Source organism: Zalophus californianus, chromosome X, assembly GCF_009762305.2.
Source record: "Zalophus californianus isolate mZalCal1 chromosome X, mZalCal1.pri.v2, whole genome shotgun sequence".
NCBI lineage: Eukaryota > Metazoa > Chordata > Mammalia > Carnivora > Otariidae > Zalophus > Zalophus californianus.
The window spans coordinates 16740184-16758243 of NC_045612.1; the positions used below are offsets into that span (position 1 = coordinate 16740184).

General features: G+C 47.4%; 1 protein-coding gene across 1 annotated transcript; it reads right to left on the minus strand.

Annotated features, from left to right (window-relative positions):
- Positions 1–1482: 1482 nt before the first annotated feature.
- On the minus strand, positions 1483–17501 carry CT55 (cancer/testis antigen 55). The gene is made up of 5 exons (XM_035725758.1): positions 17325–17501; positions 14274–14455; positions 9854–9998; positions 2618–2730; positions 1483–1859 (listed from the first exon to the last, which is right to left on the minus strand). The coding sequence occupies exons 1-5, from the start codon at positions 17416–17418 to the stop codon at positions 1668–1670; spliced, it is 726 nt and encodes a 241-aa protein (XP_035581651.1). The 5' UTR covers positions 17419–17501; the 3' UTR covers positions 1483–1667.
- Between the last annotated feature and the right edge of the window lie 559 nt (positions 17502–18060).

An 18060-nucleotide genomic window follows, 5' to 3' on the forward strand; every position in this document is an offset into this window, starting at 1 on the left:
CAAGAGGACTGTCTTAGTTCCTTTCCTTCACTGCACTGATCCCTAAGGGAGCTGGGGTGGGGGGGGGGGGTACTTGTACATCAGCCCATCTGCTACTCGCTCCCAGCACACCAGTTGGCAAGCTCTACTGCAGAACACCGGGGCCTGGAAACATGAGGTGCCAGGTCCCTGGGTTTTCATGCAATTTATTAAAACCTCGTTGCTACCACAGCCCAGACGGGTACTTCCTGCTCCCTGGTCCTGGTGCCATGACATCATCCATTCAGGGAGGCCAGGGCGATGCCCTGATGGGGGCGAGATAGTTGGCCAAGGAGCATGGTGAGCCCCTGTCCATCGCAAGGACACGCTCCCCCACGTGAACCCGGGGGGAGAGTGCGGGGCGGCGGGGAGGTGGGAGAATCCATGGCCCCTGCGTCTCTCCTGTGCCACGCGGGGCTTCTCGCTGGTTCCCACGGGGGTGCTACTGCTTAGCAGGATGACTTTCATGGGGACCCGGAGCCGACGCTGCTCCCACTTGCCCCGTCCTGTCCCGGGACTGCATGGGCTCAGGAAGCCAGGTGGGCATGAACAGAAGGCAAGTTCCCTCGGGGCAGAGAATTTGGGCCTTTGCGTTCAAGGCTATAACCCCAGGAGCTGGCACACAGAAGGCAATCACTATTTCCAGAGTGAATCAATGAGTGAATACCTAAAATCTAGAAGATACTAACTCCACCTACCGACCATAATGTGGGGGAACTAACTAACCACTACAGGGTTGGGGGATCTCATCGACCTGTAATGCAAATTCAGATTAAAAAACAACAACAACTTATGGTGCACATTGTGTTTTAAAAATAAAGGTTCTTAGGGGCGCCTGGGTGGCTCCGTCATTAAGCGTCTGCCTTCGGCTCAGGTCATGGTCCCGGGGTCCTGGGATCGAGCCCCGCATCGGGCTCCCTGCTCGGCGGGAAGCCGGCTTCTCCCTCTGCCACTCCCCCTGCTTGTGTTCCCTCTCTCGCTCTCTGTCAAATAAATAAATAAAATCTTTAAAAAAATAAAAAATAAAAAAAATAAAGGTTCTTAGGGGCGCCTGGGTGTCTCAGTGGATTAAGCATCCGCCTTCGGCTCAGGTTGTGATCCCAGGGTCCTGGGATCGAGTCCTGTGTCAGCCTCCTTGCTCGGTGGGGAGCCTGCTTCTCCTTCTCCCTCTGCCCCTCTCCCACCTGCCGGCTAGTGCTCTCTCGCTCACTCTCTCAAATAAATCTGACGTCAGCTCAGATCATCTCAGGGTTGTGGGATCGAACTCTGCATCAGGCTCTGCGCTTAGCGGGGAGTCTACTTATCCCTCTCCGTCCCTCCCCCCACCCCGCTCATGTTCTCTCTCTCTCTCTCTCTCTCAAATAAATAAATAGTCTTTAAAAAAAAAAACAAATCCACTAAAAAGAGAAAATCAAATATAAGATTATTACAAAGGATTACGATGAAAATGTCTTTAATCAATAATGGAAAATGCTGGCCACTCTCCAGAAGGCACACTCCATTTAGCCAACCTACACAGAACTTGAAAGGTTGTGCCTGCATTAACTGTTGAGGCTTACTAAGCTATTTTTCACAAAAAGCATTTAAACCAGGCCCTTTGCTGACAAGAGAAGGAAAGTGGCACAGGGAATACAAATGCTGTTTTCTTATTACCGCCTTTTCACTGGAGTCATAGAAATCGCTCTCCAAGTGTAGCAGGACTGACTGCTCTCCACCACGACAGCGTTAACAATGTCAGATATCTGAGGTGTGTAACCATCAGGCAGCTTCAGAGATTCCAAGGTGAAAAAGATGCTATCATCTATCACCCCATTTCTTCCATGTAGGCTAGTAATGCAGACCTGTAATTACAGATAATAGAAATGTTGATGTAAAAGCACGGTCCGCTGTAACCCGGCCTGCACCTCCTCGCTCTCGCTTTAATCTGTAGGTCGCTCCATTCCCAGCCTGGCCGCCATGTTTGAAACACCGGGAGCGCTCTGTACAACGACCCATGGTGACCCCTACCTCAAGACGCTAAGTCAGAAGCCCTGCAGACCTGGCCCTGGTCGAGGATTAGAAACTCTGCACTAAACACACCACACAATGTCCATTAACCTCTCTGGCAATAGTTGAGGGAGTGAAAGGGGTAGAGCGAGAAAGGAACGTGGTGGCCAACAGAATGCCATTTCTCCACTTCCTGGGTCACATCCCAAGCGCCATCTGTCCCTTTGTGCAGACCGACTTTCCAATTTATTTCCAGTCTCCGTTCCCCAAGTCACACCCAGCATTTACTGCAGGCGCTGGTCCCCCCCACCATGCCATTCATTCTTCCCCCACAATTCCCTCAACACGATCTGTTTTCTGTTCTGGTTGCTCTCGGGGCATTTTAATACCTCCCAAGTAGACTACCTAATTGAGATCTTAATTATATGTGTGTTGTATATTATTCTCAGGTTATGTCCGTTTAGAAGCACAGCCTGTTCAATAAGGAAAGAGACTCCTCTTTGGCAAAGAATGGTTTTGCCAACACACCCCATGGAATCCCGAGCAGCAGCAAGGATCACTAGAGGAAGGAGAAGCAGAACCAAATAACAAGAGCTACATGCAGACGGACTACCTCATGCACATGCTTATGTCTCAGAGGCTTCACCGAGAGGGCCTTTCTGCTCAACATGTCCGACTGGGTGCAAAACTCAACTTCTACTCGGTCCCCCTGGTAAGGCTCGAAACCTAAAACAGCCACAGAGAGAAACTGAGTTGGAATGATTTCTTAGTCTTGGTAATGTTCAGTTTCACAGTTACTCTGATGTTGTAAGATCCTAAAATAATTTCTTTTTTTTTTTTTTTTTTTTTTTTTTTTAAAGATTTTATTTATTTATTTGAGAGAGAGAATGAGATAGAGAGAGCATGAGAGGGAAGAGGGTCAGAGGGAGAAGCAGACTCCCTGCTGAGCAGGGAGCCCGATGCGGGACTCGATCCCGGGACTCCAGGATCATGACCTGAGCCGAAGGCAGTTGCTTAACCAACTGAGCCACCCAGGCGCCCACTAAAATAATTTCTATTACATCGAAAGTATGTTTTGAACCTTTTAAAACAGGTAACCTGGAAGTCTTCCTGTCAGAAAGGACGTTTGTAATCCTCTAGGCATTGATTCTCTCACTGGTTTCCCAAAGTCTGTTGGGGAAAAGCCTCAACGGGGCCTCACAGGCCAAGCTCTTTGAGAGCAGCACGGGATTCATTAAACCATTGGTCATGTTCACAAGTCCCTCTGGAGACACAGGGAAGTACATAAGTCGGGGCACAAGTGTGAATCTGGCTGCCTGGGTTCAAACCTTGATGCTGCCATTTACTCAACTTGCAACCTTGGGCAAGTGACTTACCCTCTCTGTGCCTTAATTTCTTCATCTATAAAATGAGAGCATAATTGTAGGACTTACCACAGAAAGTTGAAGGGAGAATTAATCAGTACCTATAAAACTCATAGAACAGTGCCTGGCACATAGTCAGCCCCAAATACACACCACAGCCTAAAAATGGCAAGATTCTGCCAGGCTATCAAGTTGGGGGGATCGCCGGGAAATGTGAGGTACTCTAGGTTATGTTTACGTGAAACATTTATAGGAAAACTTAACTCCGATGTCTTGTCATGCAGGGTAGAGATTAGTCTGAATGTTCTTGCTATAAACCTAATAACTACTTATTTGTTTAATAATTTGGTAACCCCTTTTTTAGTTTTCAATAAACCCTTTTGGCAGCAATGAGCAAAAGAACAGATGCATGTTTAGGGAAAATGAGTAATGAATTAATTTTCCAAGAAAGTTAATTCATACGTGAATTATGTCATTCATCTGGGCTATGGACTGAATGTGTCCCCCTAAAATTCGTATGTCAAAGCCCTGACCTCCAGGGTGACTGTATTTGGAGATGGGGCCTCTAAGGAAGTAACTAAGATTAAATGAGCTCCTAAGGAGGGGTACCTGGCTGGTCCAGTCAATAGAACCTGTGACTCTTGATCCTGGGGTCATGAGTTCAAGTCCCATGTTGGGTGTAGAGATAAATAAAAAAATAAATAAATGAGCTCATAAGGAAGGGACCAATCTGATAGGATTAGTGTCCTTGTAAGAAGGGTCACTGAGAGCTTTGTGCTCTCTCTCCCCCTCACACACACCAAAGAAAGGTCACGTGAGGACTCCGTAAGCTGGTTAAGCATCTGCCTTCAGCTCAAGTCATGATCCCAGGGTCCTGGGATCGAGCCCCATGTTGGGCTCCCTACTCTGCAGGGAGTCTGCACTTCCCCCTGCTTGTGCTCTCTCTGTCTCTCTCTCTCAAATAAATAAAACTTAAGAAAAATATATTAATACTATTTTAAATGTCCAAACCTAAAACCAATTTGTTAGTCATATGTAAAAACTTCAAAAGCCAATTTAACTTTAATCAACTCTAACACCCTTTTTTAGTTCCCAAAATGACTCAGATTGGACAACAGAGGATACGGCCACCCCCTATAGCTACAGATGTAGGAGAGGGGTGCCCTACACAAGCTATAGCCTTTGGTAGATGTATCAAGTCATTGCCAATGTGAGGCCTGGAAATGAGATTATCTAGGGGAATAAATATTCCAACATCTCCCTGCCCACTCCAGTCTCCTGAATCCAATCCTAAGAATGTCAGCAGCTGAAGAACAGGGTCTTTTAGTGACTGTTGGTCACTGCAGAGGCATATTGAAACGGGGAAGCTACCTCTGAACTGAGTTAAGATGCTGTACAATTGGGTAATTCAAGGCATAAGGGAAAGTCCAAAAAGGGATAAGAAGGTTACATGGAGGGATGCCTGGGTGGCTCAGTCGGTTAAGCACCTGCCTTCGGCTCTGGTCGGGACCTCAGGGTCCTGGGATCGAGTCCCGCACTGGGCTCCTTGCTCACTGAGGAGCCTGCTTCTCCCTCTGCCTGCCGCCGCCCACCCCCTGCTTGTGCTCGCTCTCGCTCTCTCTTTGACAAATAAATAAAAATAAAATCTTAAAAAAAAAGGTTACATGGAATTTCTTTTTTTTTTTTTAAGATTTTACTTATTTATTTGACAGAGAGAGACACAGCGAGAGAGGGAACACAAGCAGGGGGAGTGGGAGAGGGAGAAGCAGACTTCCCACGGAGCAGGGAGCCCGATGCGGGGCTCGATCCCAGGACCCCGGGATCATGACCTGAGCCGAAGGCAGACGCTTAATGACTGAGCCACCCAGGCACCCCGGAATTTCCTTTTAATCTTTCAAGTGGGCACTCTTATTTTTGTTTTTTATTTTTTTATAAAAGAAAATGTTATTTATTTATCTGAGAGAGAGAGACTAAGTAGGAGAGAGAGGGAGAAAGAATCTGAAGCAGACTGCCCGCTGAGCAGGGAGCCCGACTCGGGCTCAACCCCAGGACCCTGAGATCACGACCTGTGCCAAAGGTAGGTGCTTAACCAACTGAGCCACCCAGGTGCCCCTCAAGCCAATATATTCTGAAAAATAAAGAAATAACCTTATTTATGACCCCAGGCTTCTAACTCAGGTCGTACCGGTTAAATAAGGATATGTAGGATGTTATAGGACTGTATTCGTGCATAACCTGAAAAATAAAGGGGAATGAAATACCAACATTGTGTACTTGGTAGACTCCCCACCCCTGCCCTGAGGCTGAACGCTCACTTCCATTTTAGCATCCTTCACCTAAATGGTTAAGATTTATTGTTTATTCACATAAAAAACACAATCTTGGACCCATTATTGATGTTAACCATTTCCCACAAGCAAATACTCATGGACCTAAACTCTCACATTTTGCCTGCAAAATGGGGCTGATCGCCACCATCCATCCTGTGAAGCAGGTCAAAACAAATGGGATCTCGGGCCCCGAAGCACTGACATAGAAACACTTCCACGCCGTGCGCAGAGTAACACGTACGCTCACCCACCCCCTCTCCCGTGCTCCTGTCCCACGTGGTCTCCATATATTCACTTCCCACTCCTTCCTCAACCTACTTACGATCGTTTCTGTCTCTATCCCATCCTACTAGAACTGACTGCATCAAGGTTACCTCAGAAGGTTCTCGATAGGATTAAATCTAGTGTAAATTATGCACTTCAGGGGCGCCTGGGGGGCTCAGATGGTTAAGCGGCTGCCTTCGGCTCAGGTCATGGTCCCAGGGTCCTGGGATCGAGCCCCATGTCGGGCTCCCTGCTCGGCGGGAAGCCCGCTTCTCCCTCTGCCTCTGCCTCTCCCCCTGCTTGTGCTCTCCCTCTCTCTATCTCTATCAAATAAGTAAATAAAATCTTTAAAAAAAATTATGCCCTTCACACAGGACCAGACTGTACTCCATCTGGATCTTACTGGCACTTAGAACCCCATCTCATACCATCCCTCATTCAGGTCATACCGCACATACTCACCACACAACCCTGTCCTCCCTTCAGTTCCTACGACAGGCCACGATTTTCCCTACTTAGGACTTTTACAGCGACTCTTCCCTGATTTAGAATATACTCCCCAGCTAACTCCTTCTTCTCCTTCAGGTCCAAGTCTCTTCCTCAGCGAGGCTTTCCTTAATCTGCTATCAATAGCAAACCCCACCCCATCCCACTCCCAGTGGTACTATCACAGCACCTGGTTCAAGTCCTGGAGAGTAGAACAATCTGGAACTCTCTTTGGGCAGGGGGCGGGGGGCACACTTACTGGTTGCCCATCTGAGATCTACCTCATTAGAATGCAAATATTAGGAAAAAACAGTACCTGGAACAGAGCCAGGCACTCAAATATTCCGTTGCATGAACATCAACAAGAATATACGCTGGCTCCCCATTGTGTGGGACAAGAAAATTTAATGCAATTTTTCCCTCTTTTAGATTCCCATTATGTTTTTTAAAAATATTTATTTATTTATTTCAGAGAGAGAGAGAGAGAGAGAGAGATGGGGGGAGGGGCAGAGGGAGGGGATCCCAAGCAGACTTCCCACTGAGGGCAGAGCTGGCGGTGGGGCTCAATCTCAGGACCCATGAGATCATGACCTGAGCTGAAATCATGAGTTGGACACGTAACCGACTGAGCCACCCAGGCGCCCCAATTCCAATTATGTTCTTGGTTTAAGATTTACTTATTTATTTTAGAGAGAGAGGGAGGGAGTGTGTGTGTGTGGTGGGGTGGGGGGGGCAGAGGGAGAGGGAGGGAATCTGAAGCAGACTCCTCAATGAGCGTGGAGCCCAACACGGGCTTGATCTCATGACCCTGCGATCATGACCTGAGCCGAAATCAAGAGCTGGACGTCATTCCCTTAACCGACTGAGCCCCTCCCATTATGTTTTATTATTATTTTTAAAGATTTTATTTATTTATTTGACAGAGAGATAGTGAGAGCAGGAACACAAGCAGGGGGAGTGGGAGAGGGAGAAGCAGGCTTCCCGAGGAGCAGGGAGCCCGATGCGGGGCCCGATCTCAGGACCCTGGCATCATGACCTGAGCCGAAGGCAGGCGCCTAACGACTGAGCCACTCAGGTGCCCCCCTCCCTCCCGTTAAGTTTTATTTATTTATTTATTTTTTAAAGATTTTATTTATTTATTTGAGAGGGCGAGAATGAGAGAGAGAGAGAGAGCACATGAGAGGGGGGAGGGTCAGAGGGAGAAGCAGACTCCCTGCTGAGCAGGGAGCCCGATGCGGGACTCGATCCCGGGACTCCAGGATCATGACCTGAGCCGAAGGCAGTCGCTTAACCAACTGAGCCACCCAGGCACCCTCCCGTTAAGTTTTAAATTTGGAACTTGTCTTTTGTCATTTTCATTAGGTTTCATAATCAGATTAACAGCAGCTATTTTGACAATGCTAATTATGACTGATTAGGTGCTCAGGTCTTTTTTAATACACTCTCTTTTTCACCCTTGAGAGGTCTATTACTCTGATTCGCTCAATTTATTTTGCAGCAGAAAGTCCCTTCACCTGCGCTTTGGGCCCGGCCTCTCTTTATGCCTCAGGGCCCTGGTTCTGTCGGTCCTTCCTGCTCTCTCCTGCACCTTCAGTCACTACCTTTGGCATTACAAACATGTTCAAGTGTTTACCAACTTGAGAAGAATTCTCCTAGCAAGGCTATGGTTGGTGGTGCCTCCTGTTGGCACGGTTAGAGGGACCAGGAAATTGACTTTGGAGCTTAGCCATCCCAGGGGCCTTTTCTCCTTGAATTGGCTATTTCTAGCTAAACGTGTCTTAAAAGCCCAGCTGCCACTAGATAATCATCTTTGGGGACTTCCACGGTCACCAACTACGGTCAAGTCCTGGCTTTTAAAACCCAGAAAAATTCAGTGGGAAGCTGCCTGGTGGGGCTGAACTAACTTCCCCCTTTTATATTCAAGCTACATGGTGGCTGGTTGCGCTTAAACAGGTACAAAAGTTTTACTTCTATTCATCTTTCCAAAGCCAGCCTGGCAGAGGCTGGGAAGGTATAGAGTCCAGCTGGGAAAGCATCTTACCCAGGTAGCCTTCCCCAAGTCTCCCCATGGTGGGTAGTCATTCTGTCTTCTCTGCTCAGTAGTGTTGTTTTCATCACGTTCTTTTCACGTGCCCACCTCTCCCAATTAGACTATGAGCTCTTTACAGGCAGGGTTTAATAATAACGTCTTATTTGTCTTGTCTTGCCAATACCTAGCACTCCATCACGAGCTGAGTTAAACTCAAATAGCATAAACAAACTAACAAATTATTGCTGTAGGCATAAAACAAAATGATAGACCTGATAATTACAAGTGGAATTCAACAACAGTACACACACACACGCACAGAAAGTGCTGGAGGAGGTCATCAAGAGGACGTGACCATCAGTTGACCTACCAGCGGGACCCTGGGGCTTGGAGGCTCCTCACCCCCTGCCCTGTCCTGGGAATATATTCCCACAGCTGGAGGTCGCAGCCTTTAGAGAGTAAGGTGTGGCCGAGACCATCTGGACAGTGTATGTGACTGAACCCAATTAAGGCATCTATGTAAACTTTTAACATTCTGGCAGGTGGGTCCAGAGATCTACTCCTTTTGGGTCCCCCCACAGACAAGCCTCGTATGTAAGTTCCCTTGTTTATTACACCGGCCACCTACCGATTAGGAGTGGCCTGCCTCTTTCTTTGGTCTCTCCTTGCCCTCCATGTATGGGGGCCAGTTTGCAAACCAACAGAAAGGTACAAGGCTATCTCCAAACCTTATTTTAAGGCATTTGAGATATATATATTTTTTAAAGAGTATGCCTGTGCGGCACCTGGGTGGCTCATTTGGTTGGGCATCCGACTCTTGGTTTCGGCTCAGGTCGTGATCTCGTGGTCCTGGGAACGAGCCCCACATGGGGCTCCGCCCTCAGCGGGGAGTCTGCTTCAGGATTCTTTCTCTCCCTCTCCCCCACTCCCCACTTGCTCTCCCTCTCAAATAAATAAATAAATCTTTAAAAAATTAAAATAAAATAAAAATAAAAAGAATATCCCTGTATACCTGTAATGTTTTTCAGTTAGATTAGAAATTCAGTGCCTATATGAATGGAAAAATTACATAAATACTAGCAGCTACATCCAATAAATGAAACGTCAACAAATGATAGCCTGAGTTTTTAAGAACATTATGTATCTGTCCCTTGCTGCACATTATTTTCAATTCCAAAGGCCCACCTCAAGTATCAGAGAGCCTCTGATTGGAGCCAAGGACACTAGAAGTAGTTCTAATCCGAAAATCCTCTTGCCAAATAGCATGTTCCAAATTTGACCCTGGAAATGGTGCCTGTAACCATCTCCAACGCCAATCGATAAAATTAAAAGATAGGTAAAACCTAGTTTTAAATTTTAAAATGTGTAAACTGTACCTTTACAAATGACATCTAGGGAGAAGTAAGTTGCGTGATCAATGTAGTTAGCACCTTCCACTACAGATGAAATACTGCCAAATGAAACTCTAGCATAGGAGTTTGAGGGTCCATTGCCATGGCAACTATCACAGAGCGCATCCACCTGTGAGAAAAGGAGACCATTACAGCAAACCCATAACACAAGTTTAAAAAGCAGAAACATGCTCAAATCATTGTCGTTCCAGAAGTGGTTTAAACGACTATAATAAACAATGCTGAATAGGTTTCACCTGATGAACATATAGGCATGAGACGATGATAACAATAATGAATGAGCTTTATATATTTTATTACTTTATTTTTTAGAGCAGTTTAGGAATACTGAGCTGAAGTTTCCCATACATTCCTTCCCTCTATGCTTAGTTTGCCCTATTACTAGCACCTTGCATTTGTTGGACTGGTATATCTGTTCAAGTGATGAACCGATATTGATACAGTATCTTTAACTAAAATCCATAGTTTAAATGAAGGTTCACTCTTTGTGTTTTTCTGTCATATATAGTTTTTTAAGATTTTATTTATTTTGGGGCACCTGGGTGGCTCAGTGGGTTAAGCGGCTGCCTTCGGCTCAGGTCATGATCCTGGAGTCCTGGGATCGAGTCCCACATCGGGCTCCCTGCTCAGCAGGGAGTCTGCTTCTCCCTCTGACCCTCTTCCCTCTCGTGCTCTCTATCTCTCATTCTCTCTCTCTCTCAAATAAATAAATAGAATCTTTGAAAAAAAAGATTTTATTTATAAAAAAAGATTTTATTTATTTATTTGTCAGAGAGGGTGGTGAGCACAAGCAGGGGGCGGCAGGCAGGGGGAGAAGCAGGCTCCCCACCAAGCAAGGAGCCCAATGCAGAGCTCAATCCCAGGACCCTGGGACAATGACCTGAGCCAAAGGCAGATGCTTAACTGACTGAGCCACCCAGGTGTCCCTGTTGAAACATTTTTTTTTTTAAGATTTTTATTTACTTGACAGAGAGACAGCGAGAGAGGACACAAGCAGGGGGAGAGGGAAAGGGAGAAGCAGGCTTCCCGCTGAGCAAGGAGCCCGATGTGGGGCTCGATCCCAGGACCCTGGGTTCATGACCTGAGCCGAAGGCAGACGCTTAATGACTGAGCCACCCAGGGGCCCCGAAACATTATTTTCAAGGTTCGTAGGGCATCCCATTAAATGGGAGTGCCGTATTTATTGACTCAACTCCACATAGTTGAACATTTGGCTTATATCCTAAAACACTGCTACTTGCCCGATTTCTTTCTGTAGGATAACCTCCTAGGAGTGGAATTTCATGTTCAAAAGTTTCTAATGGGAACTTGATCCATGGAGGTGTCAATTCATTTTCATGTGTTGTTTCTTTTTAATAGCCTAATTCACGGCCTATTTCCATTTCTCTATGCATTTCCAGCTGACAATGCCAATCTCACGGTCATTTCCCCCTCATTCATTTTCAGTGAGGAATCAAGCACCAGGCTTCCAACTATGTATCCACCACCACTTCTGTCAATATCCAAATGATGATCTATAAGACCCCCTGACCTCTCTGTTCCCCGACTCTCTACTAACCACCATACCGAGTAAACATGCCTTCTCACAATCTGAAACTATCTATCCACACCTCACAACTATAACATCAGCATGTTATTTTTTAAATTACAGAAATATTTTATGTTCATTAATGCAGAAGTAGTCAACACAGATATTTTCTCTGAGCAAATAAAGGCCACTGGACAAGACCGCCTGTGTCAACTTCCTGGCACCTATCCTGGCTTTCTCTGCCTTCCCTCCTACAATAACGGAGGGTCAACCAAGCCGCTTACCCAAGGCCGACCCCCCCAACTGGGCACATGGTACTATTCCCTCTTGCCTCTGTGTAGACTTTGCCCCTATATTATTGTTTCTCTTCCCCCTACATTGACAATTCTTCTTTCTAATGAATCAACATACATTCTCTAAACTCTCCTATCTTTTTTTCTGATAACTATCTTTGCGAATTTTATTGAGTTTACCTTAAATTTATGGACCAACTTAAGAACTAAAAGAAAGGTTTTTTTTTAAAGATTTTATTTTATTTATTTATTTAAAGATTTTATTTATTTATTTGACAGAGAGAGACAGCGAGAGAGGGAACACAAGCAGGGGGAGTGGTAGAGGGAGAAGCAGGCTTCCCGCTGAGCAGGGAGCCCGATGTGGGGCTCGATCCCAGGACCCTGGGACCATGACCTGAGCCGAAGGCAGACGCTTAACGACTGAGCCACCCAGGCGCCCCAAGAACTAAAAGTTTTTAAATATCCTTTCCATCCAGAAGCACAGTCTGGCTTTCCATTCAATCAATTCTCTTCTTATTGCCATCAGGAATGTTTTGTAGCTGTCTTCATTTTTATTTTAGTTTTTTAATTCCAGTATAGTTAATATACAGTGTTATATGAGTTTCAGGCATACAATATAGTGATTCAATTCTATGCATTACTCACTGCTCATCGTACGTGTACTCTTAGTCCTATCTTTAAAAAAACACACACACAACACACAAACCTCCCTTGATCTTATTTCTCCTTCAGTCTCGTTTCTTTGCTCCTCCTCCCAGCAAAAGATATTTAAAGAATCATCTATACTCACCCCCCCATCTCTCATGCGCTCCTCACTGCTCTCCAATCAGGACTTATAGCCCCGATATGCCTCTGAAACTGCTCTTAAAATCACCAGCAACCTCCAGGCTGTCAAATCCAATGGTCAATTTTCTCTGCTCCCATCACTCAACCTCTTAGCATTTGACTCAGTTGAAAACCTTTGCCTGGCTTCTGTGTGACCACCCTCTCCTGGAGAGGCTCCATCTCAACCTCCTCTGTTAACACTCTCTTCCTGTTTCCTGTCCTTGAACTCAATACACCATGTTACAGACATGGTGTCCCATCAGTATCTCAAGCTTGGCATGGACAAAACTGAACATATCCTGAACTTCCCAGAAAAAAAAACTGCATTCCCCCCACCATCTACATCTCAGAAAATGGCAAGTCAGCTCACCTGGACAAGATGGACACATTCTAATATATAAAAATTAAACTGCACAAAGTCAAAAGACAGCCTTGGAGGAAATATTGGCAAAACATGCATATGAGGGGCGCCTGGGTGGCTCAGTCGGTTAAGCATCTGCCTTCAGGTCAGGTCATGATCCCGGGGTCCTGGGATTGAGCTCCATGTTGGGGGAAGGTCCCTGCTCAGCGGGGAGCCCGCATCTCCCTTTCCCTCTGTGTCCCCCTCTGCTATGCTCTGTCTCTTTGTCAGATAAATAAATAAAATCTTTAAATATAAAGTTCATATGAGGAATTTCCTAGCAAAGCTCTCATTTCCACAACACACAAACAGCACTAATGTTCCTACTGTAGAAATAGCTCAAAGAAGAGAAATGTTGCTGTACTCTCCTCAACACTTAAATAAATGCAAAATAAAATTGTGAGACTGCTTTGCTTTCAGATTGGCAAAGATTTCAAAGACTGAAATATTTCCATCCTTGTCAATATTGGCAAACGGGCAGTTTCCACAGCCTGCTGTTGACAGTGCCAATTGGTACAATAAAGCTGAAGCATAATTTGATGGTATCTATTAAAATGGTAAATATCAGGGCACCTGGGGGGCTCAGTCGTTAAGTGGCTGCCTTCGGCTCAGGTCATGATCCCCGGGTCCTGGAATCGAGCCCCGCATCGGGCTCCCTGCTTGTCGGGAAGCCTGCTTCTCCCTCTCCCACTCCCCCTGCTTGTGTTCCTGCTCTCACTGTGTCTCCCTCTGTCAAATAAATAAATAAAATCTTAAAATAAATAAATAAATAAAATGGTAAATATTTTCACTGAGGTGATGGCTGCATGACTGTAAAATTTACTAAAAATGGGGGCACCTGAGTGGCTCAGTCGTTAAGCATCTGCCTTCGGCTCAGGTCATGATCTCAGGGTCCTGGGATCGAGCCCCACATCGGGCTTCCTGCTCAGTGGGGAGTCTGCTTCTCCCTCTCCCTCTGCCTCCTCCACCCCCCCCGCTCATTCTCTGTCTCTGTCTCAAATAAATAAAATAAAATCTTTAACCTACCAATTACATTTCAACAAAATCAAAAATCCTTTACTTGGGTGAAAAAAAGAAGTTGCAGAATAATATAGACTCTAATAATTATTGTCACTAACCATATTTTGAAAAGCTGAAGAACAGATATACAATTTATACTTTTATGAACAGAAACCACTACAAAGCTAAGAACAAGTGTCCCACACAAAGCAGTGAATTGGACTTCAAATTCCACTCTACATCTGCATACCAGGTCATCTCAGAGAGGCCGAATAAACAGAAGCAAGGCTGAAAGCCCCCCAGGAATAAAGCCGGTCCCCAAACTCATACTGATCTTACTTTGATCGCTTTCAATCCGTATGTTTTATCTTCTCCCACAATGACACTGACTTCTTGTCCAACTTTCAGAGAGACATTGCCAGTCACAGCATCACTACTGAAATAGATCAACTCATCAATCAAGCCGTAATCACTACAGATCTTCGTCACAACTCCTTGTACAGTTTTTAACCTGGTGCCACCTAAGAGATGAGTAAAGAAAATGTTTCATTAGTTAATATCCCAAGCAAATTACACATGAGAAATAAGCCCTACCGCAGGAAGAGATGGTAGACAACGATCTAAATCAAGAAAGAAATTGGACTTTGTTTGAGATACAGATGACCGTGACAGAGGAGCATAGTGATTACGTGTTTGGGAGGCAGAATGCTCCCGTTGAAAGGTTGATGTCACCATTTCTCTGTAAGGCACAGTGGCCCAATGCCCTTGGTAGTGGCACTCCCCTGGAGAAGGCAGAGTCTGGAACCAGACTGCCTGTCTGTGAACAGCGCTCTTCCCTTTACCATCTATGTAACCCTGGGCACATTTCTTAACCTCCCAGAATGTGTTTCCATCTGTAAAACCAGGGTATTACTAATGTCTGCCTAGGAGAGTAGATCTTAAATGTTCTCACCACACACACACACACACACACACACACACACACACACACACACAGACGCAGAGGATAATTATATAAGGTGATAGATGTGTTAATGAACCTTATTGTGCAATCATTTCACAATATATACATATAACAAGTCATCATACACACCTTAAACTTACAGTGTTATACGTAATTATGTCTCAATAAGGTGGGGGAAAGGGTTGTTATAATTATGAACTGACACATACATGTCAACTGCTTAAAACTGTGAATGCCTCGCACAGGTTAGAGCTAACTCGGTAGTTGTTGACATGGTTTCTGCATCTAGAGAGACTTTAAACAGCCATTATTGTTACAGAATTTTATCATTATCAACGAGAGTGGCAGCAACGCCTGGAGATTACTCAAACATCTCACCAGAGAAAAGCACATAAAGAGATTTGGGGCTTTAAATCCAGCCCAAATGTGCATCCAAACCACTCCGGTTTATTTTTTTTTCTGAACAAACACAGCTACTAAGCCATAATTTGGGATCTGAACCTAGAGCGTAAGCCTGCAGAGCCCATTATGAACCACAACGCCTTAGGTGCCTCCCCAAAATGAGGCTGGGAGAAATGGACAGGGAGGCTGGGAGAAACATTGATTATGATTGATTATGGTTTCAGAAGCCAAAAAAATCCTGAAAACTTTTATTTAAAGATTTGATTTATTTGAGGGGCGCCTGGGTGGCTCAGTCGGCTAAGCATCTGCCTTCGGCTCAGGTCCTGATCCCAGGGTCTGGGGATCTGCCTAGCCAGCCCCATGTCTGGCTACCTGATCAGCGGGGAGTCTGCTTCTCCCTTTCCCTCTGTGTCCCCCTCTGCTTTATGCTCTCTCTCTGTCAAATAAAATCTTTAAAAAAATAAAATAAAGATTTGATTTATTTGAGACAGAGTGTGCCCAGGAGTGGTGGATAAGGGCAGAGGCAGAGGGAGAAGCAGACTCTGCTGAGCAGGGGGCCCGACTGGGGGCTCGATCCCAGGACCCGGAGATCACGACCTGAGGTGAAGTCAGCCGCTTAACCGACTGAGCCACCCAGACGCCCCCTGAGACCTTTTTTAAAAATGGGACAAATTCGTCAAGTGAAATCATAAAACGCAAGAAAATAGAAGGGACAAGGGTGACAACTGACCCACCTAGGCTCATGAAAATAAGTCAGAAACTCTTCTGTATTGTCCCATTGGCAAAAATACAGCTAAGAGGGGCGCCTGGGCGGCTCAGTCGGTTGGGCGTCTGCCTTCCGCTAGGGTCGTGATCCCCGGGTCCTGGGATTGAGCCCCGCGCCGGGCTCCCTGCTCGGCGGGGACCCTGCTTCTCCCTCTGTCTCTGCCCCTCCCCTTGCTTGTGCTCGCTCTCTCTCTCTCTGTCAAAAGAAAAATAAAATCTTTAAAATAAATACGGCTGACGGACGCAGCAGCGTGAGCTTCCCGCTCAAGCTAAGCAGCAGCTCTCCGCAGCCCACCCCGCTGAGACTCGGCCTCCCCTGCGGGCCTCACTCTCGGGGACAGAGGAGCTGCGGACCGATCCGGGCACCAGGAAGGCCGGGGCGCTGCTGGGAGGATGATGCCAACCACAGACGGGACCCTTCTCTGCTCCGGAGCCCCCCGCGCGCTCACCCTGCGTAAGGAGGCGCCCCAGAGGCGGGGGCCCCACGGTAGGGAATGGCTACCGGGCCTCGGGGTCTGGGGGACACCAGCCGGGTGCCCGCTCTCCCCTGCACGTGTCCCCCTGCCCCGGCTGTAACGGGAACCCGACGAAGCTCCCGCCTCCCTGCGGGGTTTTCTCAGGACCACGTGGCAGGAATGCCCGGTCGGCCCTGAGCCCAGTGCTCGGCACAGACAAGGGCTCCTTAGATCCATGCTTCAGAGCAGGTCCACCGTCCACCCCAGCGAACCTTCTCAGTGTTCACGGTGCCCCCGACACAGCGATGCCTGCCCTGCTGTCCCGCGTCACCCCCTCAGTGCCAGACTCTGGGGCAGGATTTCAGGACACAAAGGTGAGCCACTTTAGTGTGGCCCATGTTTTCCTACCAGCGACAGATCCAGGACTTGACCACTTGGCTTCGGATACACGCGTGTTTAGGAAACGCAATCAAATGCACCCTCAAATCAGGGGGATCCACTACTACTGGAAATATGAGAAGGAATCTGTTGTACATTTACATAACATATGCACAATGTAAGTTCCAAAGGCATTGGGGGAAATGCAAGCCCCCCACCCCACCCCGGGGCCTTCTCTGTCTACACCACCATCCCTTTGGACAGGAGGAGGGTTCTGGGTATGCTCAGGGACTCTGGGATGCCTCTTCCCACAAGGAGGCGCTGCCATGGCCATGCAGCCCCCTTCTGAGCCCCCGAGGCTCTGAACCAGGAGAGGGGAGCACCCTTAGGTGCAGGCCCCTGTGGGGGAGAAGACGAAATGAATACCTTCCAAGAGCCTCATATGCTGCTCCCTCTCGGCCTCGGACGAGTCCACCCTCCTCCGGAAGAAGGCAAGAGCCCTGGAAATAAACCAAAGCATGGTCCCGTCGTTAGGGCAGCCTGGGCCCCCCAGACAACAGCACCAAGCTCGCTTCTGTCCAAGTCTCTGCCACCCAGCCGCACTCCGACCACAGCGGCTGTTCAAACACTGCGCCTGCCCCGCTGCACCGCTGGGCGTCTAGCCACGTACCTACACGCGCCTTGGCGCAGGCTGCCGCCCGAGGGGCCTTAACGGGCCGCGTGCCCACCATCCAGCCAATGGCGCCGTAGTGCTCTCAGTGCAAGCCGCCCAGAGGCTGGGAGCTGAAGGGCGGGGCTTCGTGGCTCCTCCCACCACGGCGAGGGCGGAAATGTGGTGGCCCTGCAGAAATCACTTCCAATACGACCTCGTTTGGCACCTCTTAGAGGGTCTCTGTGCGCTTCTGATGCCTGTCTTGGAAGGTGGCACAGCAACTTGCCCCGAGGTTGGAGGCAGGCCCCCAGGCTCTGGCTCCCAGGTGTGCAGCCCCCAGTCCTCGCTGCGTGAATTCTTTTCTCTTCCTTCGCCTCTAAGTGCCCTCCACCACCAGCCCCCATCAGCCCCACCTCCTCACCCCTACACCCACTCCATGGGGAGATCAATGGTCAGCTCTAAGCAGCGGCTTTCTGTCTGGTGTTAAATGATACCTTAGATGCTGTGGAG

Excerpts from the sequence above, each read along its gene's own strand:
- CT55 (XM_035725758.1), bottom strand. The coding sequence starts at position 17,418 with ATGCTTTGGTTTATTTCCAGGGCTCTTGCCTTCTTCCGGAGGAGGGTG. Across the intron at positions 9,999-14,273 it reads ACGGATTGAAAGCGATCAAA|GTGGATGCGCTCTGTGATAG; the intron begins GTAAGATCAGTA and ends CTTTTCTCACAG. Across the intron at positions 2,731-9,853 it reads CCTAGATGTCATTTGTAAAG|GTTTCGAGCCTTACCAGGGG; the intron begins GTACAGTTTACA and ends TGGCTGTTTTAG.